This window comes from Mustela nigripes, chromosome 1 (genome assembly GCF_022355385.1).
Source record: "Mustela nigripes isolate SB6536 chromosome 1, MUSNIG.SB6536, whole genome shotgun sequence".
Classification (NCBI taxonomy): domain Eukaryota; kingdom Metazoa; phylum Chordata; class Mammalia; order Carnivora; family Mustelidae; genus Mustela; species Mustela nigripes.
In genome coordinates this window covers 10,999,645-11,022,843 of record NC_081557.1, presented here as the reverse complement: position 1 = coordinate 11,022,843, position 23,199 = coordinate 10,999,645, and the positions used below count along the sequence as shown (strand labels likewise).

Here is a 23,199-nt window from a genome sequence, read left to right as displayed (position 1 = left end):
TTCTGCCTGAAGGCGTCTTCCTTTTGGGGTATCTTTATTTAAAGATTTTATTTATTTATTTGAGAGAGAGCGAGGTAAGGAGCAGAGGGGGAGGCAGAGGGAAGGGGGGAAAGAATTTCAGGCTGGCTTCATGGTCAGCATGGAGCTAGCCGTGGTGCTAAACTGCACTGAGCTCATGACAGCTGAGCTCAAGTATGGGACACTTAACTGACTGAACCACCCAGGCACCCCTAACTTATTTTTATTTTTAGATTTATTTATTTGAGAGAGAGAGAGAGAGAGAGAGAGAGAGAGAGCTGGGTGAGGTGCAGAGGGAGAGGGAAAGGGAGAGAGAGAATCTTCAAACAGACTCCTCTTTGAGCAGGTAGCCCAACACCACTGATCCCAGGGTGTTAAGGTCAATGACCTGAGCCAAAACCAAGAGTCAGCTGCTGAACTGACTGAGCCACCCAGGCACCTGTAGGTGCCCCTGATTTAATATATATATACTTTAAAAATGTGAATTCTACTGAAATCATCAAAGGTGATTTTTTCCTCATGTGTATTTTGATGATATGAATATCAGAGTGATTTTTATGGTGAAATAAAAGGAAAATACATGTGGAAGAAGAAAAAAATGGAACCCAAGGGAGGTAGCTGGAGACTATTCCTGAGACTTTATGGACTGGTCTTTTATGTAGAAGTCTCACCTTTCCCTCTTTCTCAGACCTTTTTCTCTCTACACACTGCCTTTCTGAGGTCAATATGTCCACTCAGTCAGTCCCTTACATCTGGGCCTCAGAGAACTGCCTCCCTAGAGATTTTCTACCAGATCTCATTGGCTGCTGCTTCAACACTAGATCTAGAACCTTATCTCCATTCCCACGCACTGCCTGAGGTCACCCACCCAGTTAGCAGTGGAACCGTGAGTAGAACTCAGTTTAGACATATGGTCTAATCTCTTTTCCCTTCCCCTTCCTTCTACCAATAATCCCCCTTTAAAATGAAATGATTAGAAAATGCTCCTTTTGTATTGTTGTTGATCTTTAATTGAACACCTACAGAGAGAAGGGAGCTTATTGACGCTCCTATTAAAATGGAGATGAGAGAAAAGGAAGGGATGAGGCCAATCTCTGCCTGTAAGTCCACTGTTTGAATTTATTAGTATGTGCTCCAGCGAACCTCCAAATCATCTCCTGCATGGACAACATAACTACCAGCTCCTGAAAAGGAAGAATGAAAAGTGGGTCAAATTATTCTTTTAAAGATTTATTTATTTTAGAGAGAAAGAGAATAGGAGCAGGGAAGGGGAGAGACAGAGGAAGAGGGAGAGGGAGAGTATGTCAAGCAGACTCCTCACTGAGCATGGAGCCCTACTCAGGGCTTGATCTCATAACCCTGAGATCATGGCCTGAGCTCAAAACAAGAGATGGACACGTAATTGACTCAGTCATCCAGGTGCCCAATGGTTCAAATGATTTAACTACCAAATCACCAAATAATGGTTCTCACTTTCCCAACACCTTGGCACATTCCCCACCAGAGCTTACACACTCACTTCTGGATGTTTGGGGGCATTGTCACTCTGTGGGGCTTTTTAGCCCTCTCTCCCTTACCTTGGTTCAGGTGTTCACCATTGCTCCGGAGCTCCCAGTAGGTCCTGTCATTTGTGCTGGCCTTTATGCCTCGAACACTGATGATGTAGGGGCCCCATGCGGTCTCCTTTGTTTTGAACCTGTGGGGACAGCAAATGGGTTTCAAGAACTTAGAACTTTCAAGGGCAACTTTAATGGGCATTTCTCAAACTCCAATGGACCTAAGAATCATTTGAAGCTATTATCAAGAAAAGCAGATTTCCCGGCCCTATCCACAGATAATTTGATTCTGTAGGTAAATAGGTGGTGCCTAGGAATCTGCATGTGTCATAAACACTCCAGGTGGTTCTGATGCAGGCACCGCACAATCTCTGCTGAATTAGAGGAATGAATCTTATTTCTGCCCCTGCCTCCCTTTGTGGTAGACACTCTGTATTTAACAACTGCTAATCTTCTACCCCAAGATAGTAATGGTTGAAGAGACAAAAGCAGCAGAAGAAAATGTTAAACTCACATCCTAGAGGCATCATAAGTAAGTAGGTTTTCTCTTAGGAAAGAAGAACAGGAAAGAGCAACTTAATATTTCATGTTGTGTTTATTAAAAAGTGACATAGCCAATGTTTGTTTCCCGGGACACATTTCTCTGCCTTCCTGGGAGCCCTTGAAAGCAACCTTTAAAATACTTACATTATGTGGGTGTGTGTGTGTGTGTGCACACGCGCATAACATTTACAGTACATACTATATATATAAAATTTTCTTTATGGCATCTTACATTATGTTACTAGACAAAGTAATTGCTGATTAGGTTTAGGGAGTCAAGTGAATCATACCTTTCAGAGGCAAAGTTAATATCTTAATTTTAATATTTGACCTCTTTAGGCCAGGAAATCTAAATTTGGGCTCCATGAATCTGAAAGGGAGGAACATGGAGAGACTCAGGGCATTTGTGAAACCTCTGATTTAAAGGAAGTTTTGTGTCTGTGTTTACTTGTGTGGAATCAGAAGCCACTGCACTCATCTGATTTTCAAAGGGGTCAGTGATTCAAAGATAATGACCCAGTGTTCTGAACACAAAATGGCTGAGCTAAGAGGTTCTCTTTGTTGAAGGAATTTTACTGACAGAAGAGAGATCTCTTGGACTTATTCACCCATTAAGTGACCATTAATTTAGTGTACCTACTGTGTGTTGGAAGATGGAAAGTCTCACCTTTTTTTTTAACCCCTGCCATGAGATATAGATGGAGAGCAAAGTACTAATGAGACTTTTCAAATATACTTTTCAAATATACTTCTATTCAGGTACTTATGTGTTCTTACTGAGTCTTTCAAAAATCACCAACTACCTTCACCTTAGGTTAGGCACAGACATACCTAAATAGAGTTGGATTTTCTTTCTGAGCTTGTTCCATCACATTTAGGAAGACAGAACCATCTGTCACAGAGACCACAATGCGATCTTTTCTTTTATCAATTACCACAGAGTAATTTACTTGGATTTGTGAAGGTGAGACAGCAGGTGTCACTGATACAATAGGCTCCTGAGTGGAAGGGTGGAAGGAATCTGGCAGAAACAGAAAAGCAGAGAAGAATTACTATTCAGAAAAATAAAAATGATGTTCAAGTTTACAAACATATCCAACCCCTCCCCCAGGCCTGGTAGAGGGGGAGTTTTCTTTAGGTAGAGGAGGATTGCTACAAGGAGCAAGAATCATCAGCCAAGGGGAGGATCTCTTGTGTGCCTAAACCAGATAGGCATCAGCTTGTAAATGTGTGGTTCAGCTTCACTCCCAGCTGTTTAAACAGTGCAGGTTCCCTGTCTCTTCTTTCTCATCAACACTCCTGAATTTTTCTTTTCTTTTCTTTTCTTTCTTTTCTTTTGTATAGCCTATAATGATGCTTTCCTTTTTTGGGATGCCTTTTATTTCTTAACATTTATTGAAGACATATTAAGTATCAGGCACTGTACTAATCATTTCACATAGCTTATCTTATTCAGTCCTTACAACATATCCATGTTAGGTATGTTTATCATTTGCATGTTTTATATTCGTAAACTGAAGTTTAGAGATTAAACATTTTGTCTGAGGTTTCTTTTTTTTTTTTTAATTTTTTATTTTTGATAAACATATATTTTTATCCCCAGGGGTACAGGTCTGTGAATCAACAGGTTTACACACTTCACAGCACTCACCAAATCACATACCCTCCCCAATGTCCATAATCCCACCCCCTTCTCCCAAACCCCCTCCCCCCGGCAACCCTCAGTTTGTTTTGTGAGATTAAGAGTCACTTATGGTTTGTCTCCCTCCCAATCCCATCTTGTTTCATTTATTCTTCTTCTACCCACTTAAGCCTCCATGTTGTATCACCACTTCCTCATATCAGGGAGATCATATGATAGTTGTCTTTCTCTGCTTGACTTATTTCGCTAAGCATGATACGCTCTAGTTCCATCCACGTTGTTGCAAATGGCAAGATTTCATTTCTTTTGATGGCTGCATAGTATTCCATTGTGTATATATACCACATCTTCTTGATCCATTCATCTGTTGATGGACATCTAGGTTCTTTCCATAGTTTGGCTATTGTGGACATTGCTGCTATAAACATTCGGGTGCATGTGCCCCTTTGGATCACTACATTTGTATCTTTAGGGTAAATACCCAATAGTGCAATTGCTGGGTCATAGGGCAGTTCTATTTTCAACATTTTGAGGAACCTCCATGCTGTTTTCCAGAGTGGCTGCACCAGCTTGCATTCCCACCAACAGTGTAGGAGGGTTCCCCTTTCTCCGCATCCTCGCTAGCATCTGTCATTTCCTGACTTGTTGATTTTAGCCATTCTGACTGGTGTGAGGTGATATCTCATTGTGGTTTTGATTTGTATTTCCCTGATGCCGAGTGATATGGAGCACTTTTTCATGTGTCTGTTCGCCATCTGGATGTCTTCTTTGCAGAAATGTCTGTTCATGTCCTCTGCCCATTTCTTGATTGGATTATTTGTTCTTTGGGTGTTGAGTTTGCTAAGTTCTTTATAGATTCTGGACACTAGTCCTTTATCTGATATGTCGTTTGCAAATATCTTCTCCCATTCTGTCAGTTGTCTTTTGATTTTGTTAACTGTTTCCTTTGCTGTGCAAAAGCTTTTGATCTTGATGAAACCCCAATAGTTCATTTTTTCCCTTGCTTCCCTTGCCTTTGGCGTTGTTCCTAGGAAGATGTTGCTGCGGCAGAGGTCGAAGAGGTTGCTGCCCGTGTTCTCCTCAAGGATTTTGATGGATTCCTTTCGTACATTGAGGTCCTTCATCCATTTTGAGTCGATTTTTGTGTGTGGTGTAAGGGAATGGTCCAATTTCATTTTTCTGTATGTGGCTGTCCAATTTTCCCAGCACCATTTATTGAAAAGGCTGTCTTTTTTCCATTGGACATTCTTTCCTGCTTTGTCGAAGATTAGTTGACCATAGATTTGAGGGTCTATTTCTGGGCTCTCTATTCTGTTCCATTGATCTATGTGTCTGTTTTTGTGCCAGTACCATGCTGTCTTGATGATGACAGCTTTGTAATAGAGCCTGAAGTCCGGAATTGTGATGCCACCAACGTTGGCTTTCTTTTTCAATATCCCTTTGGCTATTCGAGGTCTTTTCTGGTTCCATATAAATTTTAGCATTATTTGTTCCATTTCTTTGAAAAAGATGGATGGTACTTTGATAGGAATTGCATTAAATGTGTAGATTGCTTTAGGTAGCATAGACATTTTCACAATATTTATTCTTCCAATCCAGGAGCATGGAACATTTTTCCATTTCTTTGTGTCTTCCTCAATTTCTTTCATGAGTACTTTATAGTTTTCTGAGTATAGATTCTGTGTCTCTTTCGTTAGGTTTATTCCTAGGTATCTTATGGTTTTGGATGCAATTGTAAATGGGATTGACTCCTTAATATCTCTTTCTTCTGTCTTGCTGTTGGTGTAGAGAAATGCAACTGATTTCTGTGCATTGATTTTATATCCTGACACTTTACTAAATTCCTGTATAAGTTCTAGCAGTTTTGGAGTGGAGTCTTTTGGGTTTTCCACATATAGTATCATATCATCTGCGAAGAGTGATAATTTGACTTCTTCTTTGCCGATTTGGATGCCTTTAATTTCCTTTTGTTGTCTGATTGCTGAGGCTAGGACCTCTAGTACGATGTTGAATAGCAGTGGTGATAATGGACATCCCTGCCGTGTTCCTGACCTTAGCGGAAAAGCTTTCAGTTTTTCTCCATTGAGAATGATATTTGCGGTGGGTTTTTCTCAAGAAGAACTAATTCCTATTCTCCTGAAACTGTTCCAAAAAATAGAAATGGAAGGAAAACTTCCAAACTCATTTTATGAGGCCAGCATCACCTTGATCCCAAAACCAGACAAGGATCCCACCAAAAAAGAGAGCTATAGACCGATATCCTTGATGAACACAGATGCGAAAATACTCAACAAAATACTAGCCAATAGGATTCAACAGTACATTAAAAGGATTATTCACCACGACCAAGTGGGATTTATTCCAGGGCTGCAAGGTTGGTTCAACATCCGCAAATCAGTCAATGTGATACAACACATCAATAAAAGAAAGAACAAGAACCATATGATACTCTCAATAGATGCTGAAAAAGCATTTGACAAAGTACAACATCCCTTCCTGATCAAAACTCTTCAAAGTGTAGGGATAGAGGGCACATACCTCAATATTGTCTGAGGTTTCTAAACCTGCAAGTGGCTGAGCCAGGAATGAACATAGATAAAAGTCAAATCTTCTTTCATCCCTGGTTTAATAATCAGTTGTTTGAATAAATGATTCATGTTCTAATTTTCTTCTTATAACCCTTTCATATTCCTTCCATATTCCTCTGAGTTCCCTGAGGGCTCACTCATTGTGCATAACGGAGAGTCAGAGAGAATACTTTGTTTAGAATGGGAATGATGCTCAGAACATCTCTCTAACCATCAGAAAACATCCCTTTGAAGACAGACATTACTGAATCAAGTCTACATTGTTTATCAGTGTTTGAAACAAGAACAACCATCTACGACACTGTTAAGAACAAATCCTCAGGTGGTTATAATCACTGGTGACACATGGAGGACCGCATTCTATCTGGGAACTGTTATGCTTTAGGGGTTTATCTGGTCAGTTTTGGTCCCTAAGAACATCTTAGTCTCACATTCTTTGGGTATTCTGCTCTTTAGTACTCTACCTGAGCTATAGACGCAGGAAGAGTCTTTGTTAACATCCAAGTAGGTCTTTCCCTTCAGGGCTGGTAAGATTTGAGCTGCAGCAGTTGGCATACGGAATGCTCCTCGAGAAATTTCTGTGAGCACTGTATCCCGTGTTTTTTCGCAAACCCATTGATTTTTGTTATAATAGTTGGATGAAACAAAGAGAGCCTAAAGTGTGAGAGAAAGAATGAAAGGGAATGAGAATGAATGAGAGAAAGGTCAAATAGGGGCAAAGCCTACATCTAATGAATTCAGTGAATGTTTACTGGAAACTGACCACAGGGGAAGAACCTTGGATAACTAGGATACCTTTCCCGACACCAAGAAGTTTAAAAACTAGCTTGGGGGGAGATGGAGAATTGCTTAATAACACAACCAGTAATGGCATCAATAAGAACAGACTTTACCTATTCACTCTTGCAGCCTTGGCACGGAACAATACCTTTCACATGGGAGATACCTGATAAATGCTGTTAACAGACAATCATGAAGGAGTCCCTAAGGCGAATGCCTTAAGAGAAGCATCTAGTGCCATGGCTTTTCAGAAGAGGGAGAGCACATACTTGAGGAAGGTAATACTTGAGGTAGGCCTTGACGATATTACAGCATTCCAGTAGGAGACAGGAGAGGAGCACTATACCCAGAGGGAATAGCATGATCAAGGATGCTAGAGTAGGTGAGGCCAGGGCATGGCCTGTCTCTGATGACACTGTCTGCAAAATCCCTGGGGAATTCCTCATGGCCTTGGAGGACTGGTGTACAGGGGAGACTCAGGGTGATTGTGGAAGAACAGGCAGAGAATGTGGTTGGGGCCACATTGGTGGATCCCTGAGCTTCAGAGTGAGGTGTCTGACATTATTTCCTTAACAGTGTGGAGTCAGATAGATTCTTGAATAGAAACTATAGAAGCAGCAAATGTAAACCGGAGGGGACAGCATGATGGGGTAGGAAAATTTAGGAAGGTATCAGAGTGAGTAAGACAAGGACAAAAATGGGTTGGTCCTGCAGATGTTGCTCTGTAGTTTCTAAGGGAAGGATGGTTCCTCTTTTCATTTTTCCTGAAGACTCTTTAAGTTAACCAAGAAGTCAACAAGCATTTGTGGGATATTTAAAAAAAAAAGGTTATGGGGTGCCTGGGTGGCTCAGTGGGTTAAGGCCTCTGCCTTTGGGACATGATCTCAGGGTTCTGGGATTGAGCCCATATTGGGCTCTCTGCTCAGCAGGGAGCCTGCTTCCTCCTCTTTCTCTGCCTGCCTCTCTGCCTACTTGTGATCTCTGTCTGTCAAATAAATAAATAAAATCTTTAAAAAAATTAAAAAAATATAAAAAGGATTATATTTCATTTCATCTTCAAAACTGTCTTGTAGGCATGCAGTTCCCAAGTCTGCTGTGAATAAATATCCCCTGGAGGTTTTCAAAACCAGACCAAGCTGGGTGTTATATGTAACTAATCAAACATTGAACATTACATCAAAAACCAAGTCATGTATTATATGTTGGCTACTTGAATTTAAATGAAAAAAAAAAAAGTAAAATTGGACCAAGGCCCATGCTCCACCTCTCAGTTTCTCTACTGACTGGCTGATGGAGCCTAAATATTAGTGTTTTCCAAAAGCTCCTCTAGATGATTCATATGTGCAGCCAGAATGGACAACCAGTGTTCTATGAAGGCCAAACTCAGCAAAACAGACAACAGCCTCTCACCAACAGTAAAGACAGCCTGTGTGATTGGACCACTATTAAACCCCAGCTTCTTGTAATTTTTCTCAAGGACCCTCACTGGCCACATTGAACACCTTGATCTTGCTAAAATGTTCTTTCATGCTTCTTGCTGTCCTCTCTCCCTTGGAAAGCCCTCTCATCCTGGGGGGGCCTGGCAGACCCCTACTCATACTAAAGATTCAGTGAAGTTTTGTTTCCTGTCAATCTTCCTTCATCTCTTCTTGTATCTACCCCGCAGGGTCATGTAAACCAGTGAGTGAATGCAGGAATAAAGCCCCAGACTTCAAGGAACATATACAGGACAGAGTGGGTGCCAAGTATGAGTTTTGAAACCAACTGTTTAGGTTCCCTCTCCATGTAAATCACATTTTGGCCTTGTAATGTTAGGCAAGTTACTGATACTCCATGACTCATGCTCTTATTCTGGGAAATGGAGCTAATAATATTTTCCTCACTAGGCTGTTGTGTGCATTCATGAGCATGCCAGTAAATACTAGCTGGTATTACTGGCACTGCCTCTTATCACTTGGACAGCCATAATCTAATTTAGGAGATAAGAGGCAAGCACCAAACGCTAGCATATGGCATATGGTGAAATTGCATGTGATAGAACAACATAGGAGGTTGGAGTAGACTCTAAAATTAAAAAAAGTTGTAGTCAGGAAAAGCTTCATGGAAGCACTGGACATGGAAATCTAAGGATCTAAGGTGAGGAGAATACATTTCCATCAGAGGAGAAGAATCACATAAGATCAGTTCGTATAGGAAACAGAGTGGATAATATCTTCTGGGGCCAGGAAGAAAGGATACAGATATTTCTTTCCTTCATAACTCTCTTCTCTGTCTCCTGTTTTACCCTCTGACTTACCTGCATAGCTTCTCCTGTACTATATATGTTTCCAAGAAGACCATTTTCTGTTTTCTGAGACAGAATCTTGTTTATCAGTGACTCTGTATAATTATTAATATTCTCTATATCCTTTTTATCTATTTGTTTCTGCCGTCTTGTTTTGTTCTTCACACAGGTCAGAGCCAGGACAGCCATCGCGCCAGTATCTGCCAGGAAACAAAACATTGGTGATAGGTTGACCAACCATTCCAGTTTGCCTTGGTCTGAGGGGTCTCCTGGTAAGTAGGATGTTCAGCACTAAAAGAGGCTCTCATATCTGGACAAACTGGGAAGATTGGTCATCCTAGTTGATGATGGGAGAGAAGGATTTGAAGAGATAGCAATCATCTCTTCAGCACTAAACACTCAAATATTTCAATATCCCTTTCTTATGTTCAGTATCCCTGTGCCTTGTACACAATAACTCACCTGTTGGTCATAGGAACACATACAGATTTGCAGGTGCATACACATGGACAGTTTTCCACTTCTACATCTTGGCTGTTCTCATTTTTTTTTTTTTCATCTCTCAGCCATATTGGCAAAGGAATTGGGAGAATTCATGATGATACCCCAAGCAACATATGTCTTTGCAATGTTCCAATGTTTCCATTAGGCTGATTAGAAAAATAGCACTTAAGAGAGTTGTTTTCCAATAAAGCTTCTTAAGCGGGAGCATGAAGCAACAGTTTGGAAGAAAGGGGGATAAAATCTTTTTTTCTGGCTTGTTACTTAGTTCCCCTGCTGGATTCTTTAAGTGTCGTACCTTCCCTCTCCCATGGAAAGAAATATCACCTCACTATCCAGAGATACTGAGTGGTGATTCTCTTTGGGCTTCTTGGAGAAAGATGAGCTTGTGTCTCTGGATCCATAAGGGCTGAGCAACAATGCTAGTTGTCTAGAGGGGGCTTCCTTTTGGATGTATAAACTGACCCAGGAGAAAATTTCTAGTCCTTGTCTATTGAAGGTACAGACTTTATTAAACAAAATATTGGGCCCTTGTCCATGGAGAAGTTGTGTTGTCCAAGTAAGCCCACACATTCAGTGCTCCCAATAAATTAGAGAAAGAGGTGAAGTTAAGTTAAATGAATTCCACTGTTTTCCTGCCTCTATACTTACACTTCCTAAAATGTCTTATATGAAGATTCTCACAATCTATCTTTATTTTACAGATGGGAAAATTAAGGTCAAGGGTTAATATCCACTGGTTATATAATTCAAAGAAGGAGTAGTGTGGGAACTGGATCTTTCTACTATATTAGATATCTAGAAAGATGCTTAAATGCCCGCCAATATTCATTCTTCTCAAAAAGAAAATTCTCTTCCCTGATCACTAGGGTAAAAAGGATAAAAATAAAGTCCAAGTACTTACAGGTAGAAAAACTCAAAGGAAAAGACTTACCAGTGACTGTGTCCTCTATGCCAAGGGAACTGGGTGTAATCACTCACCTACTGAGAACTGTCCATGAAAATAGTAATTTTTATTTTCAGGATTGAGGAATTTAGCCACTTCAGTGATTGAGTAATTCCCATTGAACAGACACAAGGCCAAAATGTCCAGGCTGAGCTGGTAGTAGTTAGTCAGTGGATTGCCATTATGATCTTCTGTTAGAGAGGGAAGAAATACCTTACTCATGGAAGTAATAGTGGAGTAATAAACTTTCAATATACTCCTACCTGCTTTTTTAGAATTTCTTTACATTTAAGAAAAGGTGAGTAATAGAGGGAGAAAGATCACTCATAGAATCATCAAACCTAAGAAATGTAAAGGCTGTTAAGAGCCACCAAATTAACTCAACTCCTTTCATTTTATAACTGAGGTGACTCAGCACTAAAGAGATTAAAGTACCATCCTGATACTCAGGTGGTTACAGAAGTAGGACTAGAATACAGATTTCCCACCACTAAGCTTCTTGCACTTTGAATGGAAATGTGTTGGAACTGGAAGTAGAAGAAGTAGAAGAAGTAGAGGCCATCTCACAAGAAGATGGGATTAGAACAGCTTAATGGATAACAGGATGAATACTGGTTGGGTGTTGAAATAAAAACAATGCACCTCAGTAGCCACGATCACAATCAGCCTATTTTTCCCAGTGATAAAGCACTTTTGGCCATCTTTATCTCTTTATCTCTTCCACTAGTATCATATGTTTTGGTACTTCTGACATAGTGTCTTGTATTAATCAGCCATTTCTGGTGTATTTCATTATTTGTCTAAAAGTCAAGCTTCTAGAGAACAAGAAAACTGTGTTCCTTTAGTGTGTGTGTGTGTGTGTGTGTTCATCATCTTATGTAAGGTGGATGTAAAGTCCATGCTCATTTGGATCTATTTGAAAAGAAAATTCAAGATGTGTGTTGAAAGAGAGAAGAAGGGAAAATGATCAAAGTTATGTGGGATGAACAGAATGACGAGGAGAAGGAAAGACTGAAGGGAAACTTCTTGAGATCTGGATCAGTGGAGGAGAAGACAAGTTGTCCAGGGACTCTGAACATTTGACTCTCACCCATATTTCTGATTTCTTCTTTGTATTTATTTCCTAGTCTTTTGACCAGTTCAGAATAATTTATAGACATCCCATCAGGTGCTTTACATGCTCCCAAAGCCAGTATAGCCAAGGCAAGCTGTCCCGAGGTTAAAGATGGCTCTGAAAAGAAAAGTATTCGAGTTTAACAAGGTACATGTTTGTGACTTTTTTTGGGCATCTTGTCTTACTTCACCTGTCAATTCTGTCCTTTTTTCCACTCTATACAAATATTTACTTCTTTATTCCCAAAGCAGAGACTTTTCTAGCAGTGTTGTATAAATGCCAGCTAAATCATAGTCTTCCCCATGAAATCATGAAGTGTTTTGGGAATCCTGCAATCCTTATAACAATTTTAAAAGGAAAAGAATAGATAATAAAACTTTGGGATTTACTCTCTTTGTGGGTGCCATCTTGCCAAGATAGTAATAATTGACTTGGATGTTCTGCCTTGTAGAGTATCAAAATTCTCAGGTTTCTTGTAACTCTTAGAATAATATTGTGAGGTAGGTAGGGGTGGCTTCATTTCTCCCTTATCTCAATCAGAAAGCTAAGGCTCCCTATTGACATGAAGGGCTCAGCATCTAGCCTGCATTCAACCCCAGTGCTCATCTGGGGTGCCTGGGTGGCTCAGTTGGTTAAGCATCTGACTCTTTGATTTTGGCTCAGTTCATGGTCTCAGGGTTGTGGGATTGAGCCCTGTATTGGGGTCTGCACTGAGTGCTGAGCATGGAGTCTGCTTAAGATACTCTCTTTCCCTTTACCTTGGTCCCTCCCCACCTCTCTAAAACAAACAAAGAGCAAAAAGAGAAACAAAACCAAGAAGACCCAGTCCTCATCTCTATTTCCCTGCGGTTTCCTTGCTATTGTCCAGTTTCTTACATGTGGGCCATATCCCTCCTGGTTGTGAACTCAGGTAACTTACAGAACAGTATTAGTAGATAAGAGTCTTTAATTTATTTTGATTTTCTTTGTGACTCTTTAAAGGAAAATATTTTTCAGGACACAGACAAGTAAGGCCTAGCAGTAAATAGCAAGAGGATTTGAGGTATCTTTCTTTCTTTCTTTTTCATTTTATTATAATTATAATTATAATTATTTTAAATTAACAAATAATGTATTATTAGCCCCAGGGGTACAGGTCTGTAAATCTCCAGGTTGACACACTTCACAGCACTCACCATAGCACATACCCTCCCCAATGTCCATAACCCAACCACCCTTTCCCAACCCCGCTCTCCCCGGCAACCCTCAGTTTGTTTTGTGAGATTAAGAGTCTCTTTTGGTTTGCTTCCCTCTGGATCCCATCTTGTTTCATTTATTCTTTCCCTACCCTCAAACCCCCCCATGTTGCATCTCCACTTTTTGAGGTATCTTTCTGTCCCTTCAAGTTTTATACAGCTAGAATAGATGTAGCAGGGACACTTTAGATACAAAATTATGTCTAAAGATCTGTTGCTGGAGATAATCTTTATGGATAGGTAAGTCTTCTCCTAAAACTTCCAGAGAATAAAGCTACTCACCTGTACTGTTCACAGTGAGTATGAATTGTTCAGTCAGATGTTGATCTTGGCTTTGGTTCAGGGACCCACAAAGTCTGAGAGACAGCAGTGCATTGGCGGCATGGATTCTTTCGGTATAATTTGAATTGATCATTGTATGTATCAGAGGTTTTAGAGCAGTTTTGTTTTCCTTGCTTACCTCTGTGGCAGGGGAAGGAGGAAATAAGAAGAAATAAGAAATGCACACTAAGAAAATATTAAGGAAGGGACGCCTGGGTGGCTCAGTTGGTTAAGCAGCTGCCTTCAGCTCAGGTCATGATCCCAGCATCCTGGGATCGAGTCCCACATCGGGCTCCTTGCTCGGCAGGGAGCCTGCTTCTCCCTCTGCCTCTGTCTGCCATTCTGTCTGCCTGTGCTCGCTCGCTCTCCCTCTCTCTCTCTGACAAATAAATAAAATCTCTAAAAAAAAAAAAAAAGAAAATATTAAGGAACAGGAACCCTAGGAACAGTGTTGGTATTAAAATGTTTTGTAACAGACATGTTTAGTAACAGGGCCCAGGGAGAACAACCCAGTGGTCACTGACTGTGTTGCTGGAACAATACAAAGGTGGGTCTGGAGTCTCTGCTCCTTTAGCAGCGTGGAAGTGTTTCAATTTTTTAACAGCTTTTTCAGCCTTATTATTGTGTATTGGCAGATTATCAGTCCTGCCTGGGAGATCTAGTAGGATTCCCTGATTTTGAGGAGGAAGCCTGTGTGCCCCTAAAGAAATCCTGAGGCCAGGGTGTCCTTAAAGAAACTTCCATAATTGAAGGCTTAATGGAGACTAAAATACAGGTCTTCCCAATCCCAGTCTGTAGTCCTCACTACTTGCTGGATTGAGTTCCTTCCCTTCTCCATCTTCTAACTCAATCAGGTTATTAATACTGAGGGAAAGAGGGCAATAGTTCTATGGTACGGTGGTGACTGACCCCAGAGATCTGAATTGTCTGGTTGTCCAACCGATCTGGCATCAGGATCGTTATTCAGCAACCTGTACCTTTCAGAAAACCCTCTAGTCTTAGCCTGTAATATGACCAAATCCCAAAGGAAAGGATGGAGGAGTCACATTCTGCTGTGGAATTAAGAGTCCCGAGACCTCAATAACTGGAGGAAAATAAGAAGAGTTAGTTTTAAGAGTTCTAAGAGTTACCACTTAAAATATTTTTTGTTGGTGGGAATGCAAGTTGGTGTAGCCTTTTTGGAGAACAGTGTGGAGATTCCTCAAGAAATTAAAAATAGAGCTTCCCTATGACCCTGCCATTGCACTCCTGGGTATTTACCCCAAAGATACAGATGTAGTGAAAAGAAGGGCCATCTGTACCCCAATGTTTATAGCAGCAATGGCCACAGTCACCAAACTGTGGAAAGAACCAAGATGCCCTTCAATGGATGAATGGATAAGGAAGATGTGGTCCATATACACTATGGAGTATGATGCCTCCATCAGAAAGGACGAATACCCAACTTCTGTAGCAACATGGGCGGGACTGGAAGAGATTATGCTGAGTGAAATAAGTCAAGCAGAGAGAGTCAATTATCATATGGTTTCACTTATTTGTGGAGCATAACAAATAGCATGGAGGACATGGGGAGATAGAGAGGAGAAGGGAGTTAGGGGAAATTGGAAGGGGAGGTGAACCATGAGAGACTATGGACTCTAAAAAACAATCTGAGGGTTTTGAAGTGGCGGGGGGGGGGTAGGTGGGAGGTCAGGGTACCAGGTGGTGGGTATTAGAGAGGGCACAGATTGCATGGAGCACTGGGTGTGGTGCAAAAATAATGAATACTGTTATGCTGAAAATAAAAAATAAATTAAAATATTTTTTTTTTTTTAAAGATTTTATTTATTTGACAGAGAGAGATCACAAGCAGGCAGAGAGGCAGGCAGAGAGAGAGAGGAGGAAGCAGGCTCCCTGCTGAGCAGAGAGCCCGATGTGGGGCTCGATCCCAGGACCCTGGGATCATGACCTGAGCCGAAGGCAGCGGCTTAACCCACTGAGCCACCCAGGCGCTCCAAATTAAAATATTTTTAAATGAACTTTGCTTAGGGGTGCTTGGGTGGCTCAGTTTGTTAAGCAGCCAATTCTTGATTTCAGCTCAGTTCATGACCTTAGGGTGGTGGTATCAAGCCCCACTTTGGGCTCAATCTGCTTGAGATTCTCTCTCTCCCTCTTCTTCTGCCCTCCCCCAAATCATGGTCATTCTCTCTCTCTCCTCTCTCTCTGTGTCCCTTTCTAAAATAAATAGATACATTTTTAAAAAAAATGTACTTTGTTAACACTCCCAAGAAAAATCCTACCCATCTCCAGATTATTTCTTGGGTTAGTGGGGATACTGAGAATAGCACGAGCTCTTTGTTCAGCCAGACTTTGGCTGGATTCTCCGGTCCCTAACTTATGACTATGGGTGACTTATGTAACTTTCTTGACCTTCAGTTCCCTCATTTCAAAATTGTGGATATTAACCTTTATTTTATAGTTATTGGACAAGAAATCAGTTAACAAACTATAAAGTACCACACATATTATCACTCTTAGCTCAATTGTAGTTTCGATCACTATACTTAGGGAACTGAGGCAATGTGAGTTCTCTATCCCCGATGTGGGGCTCAGGATCACCACCCTGAGATCAAGAGTTATATGCTCTGCTGACCGAGCCAGCCAGGCACCACTCTATCTTTCTTCTCTTTAAAAGACAGGGCGATCTGGACCAGTGGTTGTAGAAAAGTCCTTCTTTGTTAGAAGAACAACTGGACAATTGTTGAGTCATGACTGAGATTTTATGGAAACATCCAGTTCAGCAGATTTTCCGGCACTGAAACAGACTTTTCATTTCCTGGTCAACCTCTCATCAGGTTCCTTGTCCACTAAAGACAGGTAATTATTTTTTACAGTGGATTGAACTTCAAAACCTCCACAGAGACCCCCTATTCTTAGGATACAACAAAGGAAATGACAGGCCAGGAAGAAGAATTAGAGTTGGCAGCATTTCTGCTTTAGCTTGTGTGAACACAAGTCTTTCAGCTGTGGTGTTGACCTCTTCTTGTAGGCTACAGAACACCAGGAGCATGTAGCCACCAATGGCACCACATAGTCATCTTTGGACTGGGTTTAAGCACAATTCCAGGGTCAAGACTTACAAAAGAGAAAACATGAAGCTGAGAGCTATACCAAGCTTCATAACATCACTTGCTCCAACACCCTTCCCCAACTCTCCTCAATTTATGGATAAAGCTAAAAATATTCAAAAGCATTGGATCGTACAGCTAGTAAGGGGTCAGACTATACCTGAACCAGTTTTTCATTTTCCTACTTAGTAGTTTTTAATAGAACCTCATAATCATGGATTCCTATACCCAGAGGAGAGGTGATGGGCTTGTATGCATGCCCTGTGGGGATGAATTGGAGAGGCTGATGTGTACCTCGGAACATCTAAACTCAATAATGACAAGGGAGAAGTTTTTGTTATTTGAAAGGGATTTTTAACATTTTTTTTCTGTGCAGTTATAAGGGGTTAACCCAAAACCCATGGGTTGAACTTCAAAAAAATAGATTGCATCTCAAATTCAAAATAAAGCTTTCTATGATCTTGAAAAATTTCTGGTATCCTGAATAGTCTATCCTTGAATAGAAGAGGAATAGACAGTTTCTTGGTAGGGTTCCTATGGTGGAGAAAATCTAAATATAGGAAGAATAGTTAGGCAAGTTAGCATTAAATCTACAACGCCTCTTAAAACAACATATGTTATCGAACTTTCCTCGCCATGTCCTGCCAAATTTTACATTACTCAGTCCAACCATATATAGAACTGAAATAGGGGGGCATCTGGGTGGCTCAGTCAGTTAAGTGGCTGCCTTCTGCTCAGGTCATTATCACAGAGTCCTGGGATCGAGTCCCGCATCGGGCTCCCTGCTGAGTGGAGAGCCCACTTCTCCCTCTCCCTCTGCCTGCTTCTCTGCCTACTTGTACTCTCTATCTCTCTGTAAAATAAAGAAATAAAATCTTAAAAATAAAAAAGAACTGGAATAGGATATTTTCTCAGGTCACTCTACACAAGTCCTCTGCCAGAAGACTTTAGAAGACTATCACACAAGGAGTAATTTTAGCTCAATGCGTACTTACCACAGATCTCGCATTGTTGTCTTGGAATAAGAGAAAACAATAGGAGCCCCAGTAGGGGCAGCTGGTGAGATTGTCTCATCTTTCCAAGTGTTCTGGAATGGTGAGGGCTTGTCTGGCTATTTATTGGGTGATGGCAGATGGTAATGAGAGTTCCTCCTTTAGCTTGCCTCAGCCTCTTTCACTTAAGCAAATATTGAGCAATGTCAGGGGGTGTGGTGTGGTGAAGTGTATTTTTCCAAGAATTGTGATAAACCAGGAAGAAGACTTGAAAGATAAATGGTCAGGGAGGAAGAAGAACTAATATTCTTTGTTCCCCATCCCAAACTTTAGGATTCACAGTCCTTACTTTCCTTCAACCCAGTGAGGATAAATTAAGTTTCCCTCTTTTTCCATTCCAGTTTGGTTGTATTTTATTTATGTCTCTTGAAACATTAGATTTGATGGGCAAGGGCTTAACACATAAAAAAATGGAAGTAGAAGTTGTAAGACTGAAATTGACCAGGCAAGTTGCGGGAGCCTGGCACCTGAGGATCTTTGGCATCGTGGTTTCTGATGCATGATTTTTTCTAAGATAGATGCCCTGCCAGTTTCATAGCCCAGGAGGAACACTACAGAGATACACATCAAATGTGGATTTTTGCTGTGCCAGGAAAGATGCTACAAGCTCCATGTAAGATGTGTTGTCTATCATAGGTCTCCCAGAAGTTATTAGAGAATACTATCAGTTTGGCCTTAAAATGTTTGTTATGGGTCAGCCAGATGGTGGAATATCCCCCCACAGCAACAGTCATTTTAGCAGCCATCCATGGACAGGGGTTTCTATGTGGGAATTTTGTGTTCCAAGTAAGAGGTTCAGAAACCTTATTGCAGCTGCTGAGGAGAGCTGTGATGAAAGGACATACCAAAGAAGAAAGACTTGTATTCACAAAAGCTAAAGCACAGAATTTGCCTGCTCTGATTTTTCTTCCTGGCTTTTTCCCTGTTGTACCCTGAAGAGCCAGGCTCACTGACCATGGTCCTGGGTACTGACCAGAAAACAGCCTCATCCCCTTGTGGACTTGGCTCTGTCAGTGTTTGGCACTGGTTCTGTGAATTGCACCATCGGCCAAGGGACCTGGAAGGAATCATGCCCACCTGAGCCTTGGGTGATAGGACTGCTGACCTTGGTTAGGGCTGAGGAGCCTGAAGCGCTATGACTGGGGTACAGCATGAGCCATGGTCTGGGAGCAGTCTTTCCCACCCAGGCGCCTAGCAGAAGACACACTCTTCAGTGCCTAGGAGGCAGACTGGCTGACGATGGTCCACCTATGGATCCTGAATGGACCCTGTGACCTGGCTCCATCCCCTCTCAGCTATGGTTCAGGGACAATCCTGCCCATGCTGGGATCTCTCCAGTGACCCAGCAGGAGCCAGGACTGTCATGTACCTGATAATAGACTTGTGGTTTGCAGACCTAACTGAGGACCCAGCAGCAGCAAGGTGACCCAGTTTCATCCAACCTTGGTCACTGTGATCCCGGAGAGAATCCCATCAGCCCTGGGTCTGACAGGAGAAGGTCTTTACCTGTCAAAAACAGGCTGTAAAGATGGATAGGTGCTTGCTCCTTCAAACACACAGACACAAATATAAGGCCAGACAGATCACAAAGCAAGCAAACATGATGCCAAAGAAAACTAATAAACGGACTTAACATACATAGAGAGAAAACAAAGCAAAGAAGCTCCTTGACATAGACCTTAGCAATGGTTTGTTTTGATCTGACACTGAAAGCACAAAAAACAAAAGCAAAAAATAGAAAGTGGGCATGCTTCAAACTGGAAAGCTTTTTGCATAGCCAGGAAACAATAAACAGCATGAAGAGGCAAGCTATAGAATGTAAACAAATTCTTTTTAATCAGATACCATATATTTAATAAGGTATTCAGAAAAATAATCTATAATGAGCTCCTACAGCTTAATCACAACCCCCCCCCCCGAATAATCCCATTGGAAAATGGGCAAAAGACCCAAATGGACATTTTTCCATCAAAGACACACCAATGGCCAACAGTTACATAAAGAGGTGGTCAACACCACTAACCATCAGGCAAATGTATAGCAAAACCACAGTGAGATATCACCACCCACTCTGTTGGAATGGCTGGTAGTAAAGTGATAGTATGTGTTGGCAGGGGTGTGGAGAAAAGGGAACCCTCGTACAATGTTGGTGGGAAGGTAAATTGATATAGTCATTATGGAAAACAGTATGGAGGTTCCTCAAAAATTAAACGGGGAACTACCATATGACCCAGTAATCCCGAATATATATCCAAAGGGGTAGCTGCACTCTCATGTTCTCTGCAGCATTATTCACAATAGCCAAGAAGTGGAATCAACCTAAATGTTTGTCAGCTGATGAATGGATAAGGAAAATGTGGTATGTATATATGGTGCAATATTATTCAGCCATGAGAAAGAAGGAAATCTTATCATTTATAACAACATAGATGGATCTCAAGGGAATTATGCTAAATGAAATAAGTGAGGCAAAGAAACACAAATATTATATGATATCATGTGGCATTTTAAAAAAGTCAAAAGACGAGCGCCTGGGTGGCTCAGTGGGTTAAGCCGCTGCCTTCCGCTCAGGTCATGATCTCAGGGTCCTGGGATCGAGTCCCACATCGGGCTCTCTGCTCAGCAGGGAGCCTGCTTCCTTCTCTTACTCTCTATCTGCCTGCCTTTCTGCCTACTTGTGATCTCTGTCTGTCAAATAAATAAAAAAAAAATCTTAAAAAAAAAAAAAAGTCAAAAGTCATGGAAGCAGATGGTAGAATTGTGGTTGCCAAAGGCTACAGGCTGGAGGAATTGGGGAGATGTTGGTCAAAGGGTACAAACTCTGAGATATAGAGTGAACAAATTCTGGGGATCTAATGTACAGCATCATAGTTATGTTTATGTCTCCTGATGGATTAGATTTGATGGGGCAAAGCCTTAAAATATATAAAAATGAAAGTAGAAGTTGTAAGCTTCTTAATTGAAATTGGACCCCTCCACTAAGACTGATCTTATCAGGATCATTTCCACACTGCTGTTTTCAATGTTGATTAAAAATTTTTGGAGCACCTGGGTGGCTCAGTGGGTTAAGTTGCTGCCTTCTGCTTGGGTCAGGATCCCAGGGTCCTGGGATTGAGTCCCACATCCGGCTCTTTGCTCAACAGGGAGTCTGCTTCTCTGCCTCTCCCTGCCACTCTGTCTGCTTGTGTGCTCTCTCTCTCTCTGACAAATAAATAAATAAAATTGTCAAAATAAACAAACAAATAAATAAAATTCTCATTTATCTCACCTGACATTGATTATTCTTTTTTCCTTACTTACTTTACTTGGCTAGAAGTTCATCCTTCTATGGAGTTTTTCTTTTTCTTTTTCTTTCTACTGTCCTGACAGATCCTTCTTGAGGTTCTCTTGCTGGTTCCTCATAATGCACCTAAATTTTCTAAAAGTTGTCATATTCTAAGGTTCAATTTCCAAAACTCTTCTCTCTCCTTTAGTAGTCTTATTAAATCTCAGGGTTTTAAATGATACCTACATGCTAAAGTTTTAAAAACTTCTATCTCACATGCTTTGTCTCCCTCTCTGATTTCTTCCCATTCAGTTTCCCTGCATTCCCCTATGGTCCTATTAACTCTGGACTCCAGGAAATAAACTGAGGGTTATAGAAAGGAGGAGGAGGAGGGGATAGGGTACCTGGGCGATGGGCATTAAGGAGGGTATGTGTTGTGATGAGCACTGGTGTTATATGCAACACATGAGTTGTTGAACACTACATCAAAAAATTATGATGTACTATATGTTGGCTAACTGAGCATAAACAATTTTTTCTACCTCTGTACAGGAGTATATTTAATTTTAGATTTGAATTTAGCCTTGGTCATGTCATTTACTTTGGTCAATAGGAAGTTAGCAAATATGATGTAAGAGGAAGTTTGAAAATTGCCTTTCAATTGAATTCTGTGGTTTGAATCCTGGACCTGCTATATGTAGGAACAAGAACTAGCCTGCTGTAAATGCCACACATGGGAGAACTCAAACATTCTAGTTGTCAGCCTGCCAGCTGCCTGATATTGTGTGAGGAGCTTTTAGCTCATTTAGCATTGGTTGAACCACCTGATGAATAAAATAATGTGAATAATCCTGGTCAAAATTAATAGAGTATCTAGTTAAACCTAGATGGTTTAAATATATGCGTCAAATTGCTGACCCATAGATTTGTGAGAAAATGATTGTATTAAGCTACTAGGTTTCAGAGTGGTGAGTTTTGCAGCAGTAGATAAATTATATGCAATATTTAGAATTTTTCCAGTTATATAGTTTAAGCAATACTTTAGGAAGCTGATCACCTATTTCATTCCTAGGTACCTCCTGATTCATTAGCTGATTTCATAGATCTCTGTGAGTTAAAATATTCCTATTGTTATTCTGTTGCCTGTTCCAACCTTGTCCAACTCCAACCATGATTCAAGTACTGTCATCACATCTGGCTGATTTAGGGTGACATTATACCAACTGAGATAACTGGAATGACTATCTCTATTATTTCCAACCATTTTATTTCACTAATTGATTTCCTAATGTCATTGTGACTCTGGACTCTCCCCCAAGGAAGAAAGAGTCATGTGAATGGGTTGCCCATGATAAAAATCCTCTTCAGTATGGCCATCTCCTTAAGACTTTGATGGTGCCTTTTGGGCATCACATTCTTACTCATGTAGGTCATTATTGAGTCCAGCTTCCATACTAACAACCAAGAAAAATGGTGGAGCCACTTGCTGTTGCTCAAGTGCTGACACTTCATGGTCTCTGCTAACTGCATCTATATTGATAAGTTTGGCATCATCCAACATTATATTCTGTTTTCTTTGGTCTAACACATCAATGATCCAATTCTACACATGTTTTTTAGGTTTCTGTAAATGTTAATTATGAAGATCTTGTAATTAGTTTTGTGTTTAAACTATCTTCTCTTGAGTCTAACTTTGCCCCTGTCTTCTTGGGTCACACTGGGATCTGACAATAGTGATGGCTCTGAGTAATGAGTAATCACAGGCACAGGTTTAGGCAGAACAGGCATGTCAGGGCCTCCAAGCAAAGGAAGACTAGTCCTTTCAGTCTTGATGGGAAAATCTAATTCTGTGAAAAAGGAAGTTTCAAAGCGATTGGGTGATTCAAGATTCTCAGATTCTTTGAAGTATATTCAAAATTCTCACCTTGAGTCTCAGAATCCCACTCCTTCCTTGTCAATGGCCACATCTTTACCATGGAGATTTGGTAGGCTAAATACTAAACTTTCATTCTGCAAGCTGTACAATTAGATTGTGCTCTAATTTTCCTAAGTCCCATGGCCTGTGGGTATAAGAAATAAATGCATCTTGTCTAGCTCATATAGAAGCTGTCTGGTTTTCTGATTTAAGTTGAACAGAGAGGGTAAGATTTTGAATTTATAATTTTATTGCTGTAAGCTGATCCATGATGTCGGAAGCAACATCTAACCACATATTCCTCTTAATCATAATTTCTGAAATCAGCATCT

General features: G+C 40.8%; 1 protein-coding gene across 2 annotated transcripts; it reads right to left on the bottom strand.

Moving 5' to 3' along the window:
- Positions 1 to 1,005: 1,005 nt before the first annotated feature.
- Positions 1,006 to 17,772, bottom strand: TCN1 (transcobalamin 1). 2 transcript variants are annotated; one of them, XM_059404788.1, is made up of 9 exons: positions 17,631 to 17,772; positions 13,490 to 13,669; positions 11,949 to 12,089; positions 10,894 to 11,046; positions 9,424 to 9,611; positions 6,812 to 7,001; positions 2,949 to 3,138; positions 1,596 to 1,714; positions 1,006 to 1,202 (listed from the first exon to the last, which is right to left on the bottom strand). In XM_059404788.1, the coding sequence occupies exons 1-9, from the start codon at positions 17,707 to 17,709 to the stop codon at positions 1,141 to 1,143; spliced, it is 1,302 nt and encodes a 433-aa protein (XP_059260771.1). In that variant the 5' UTR covers positions 17,710 to 17,772; the 3' UTR covers positions 1,006 to 1,140. The 2 variants fall into 2 exon arrangements, with proteins under 2 accessions (XP_059260771.1, XP_059260766.1); XM_059404783.1 differs by having other exon boundaries at positions 10,894 to 11,049; positions 17,631 to 17,770.
- Between the last annotated feature and the right edge of the window lie 5,427 nt (positions 17,773 to 23,199).

Coding starts and splice junctions, on each gene's coding strand:
- TCN1 (XM_059404783.1), bottom strand. CDS start 17,709: ATGAGACAATCTCACCAGCTGCCCCTACTGGGGCTCCTATTGTTTTCT. Junction 11,050..11,948: donor AGAAGAAATCAGAAATATGG/GTGAGAGTCAAA, acceptor CCTCTCTAACAG/AAGATCATAATGGCAATCCA. Junction 1,203..1,595: donor TGGTGAACACCTGAACCAAG/GTAAGGGAGAGA, acceptor CTTCCTTTTCAG/GAGCTGGTAGTTATGTTGTC.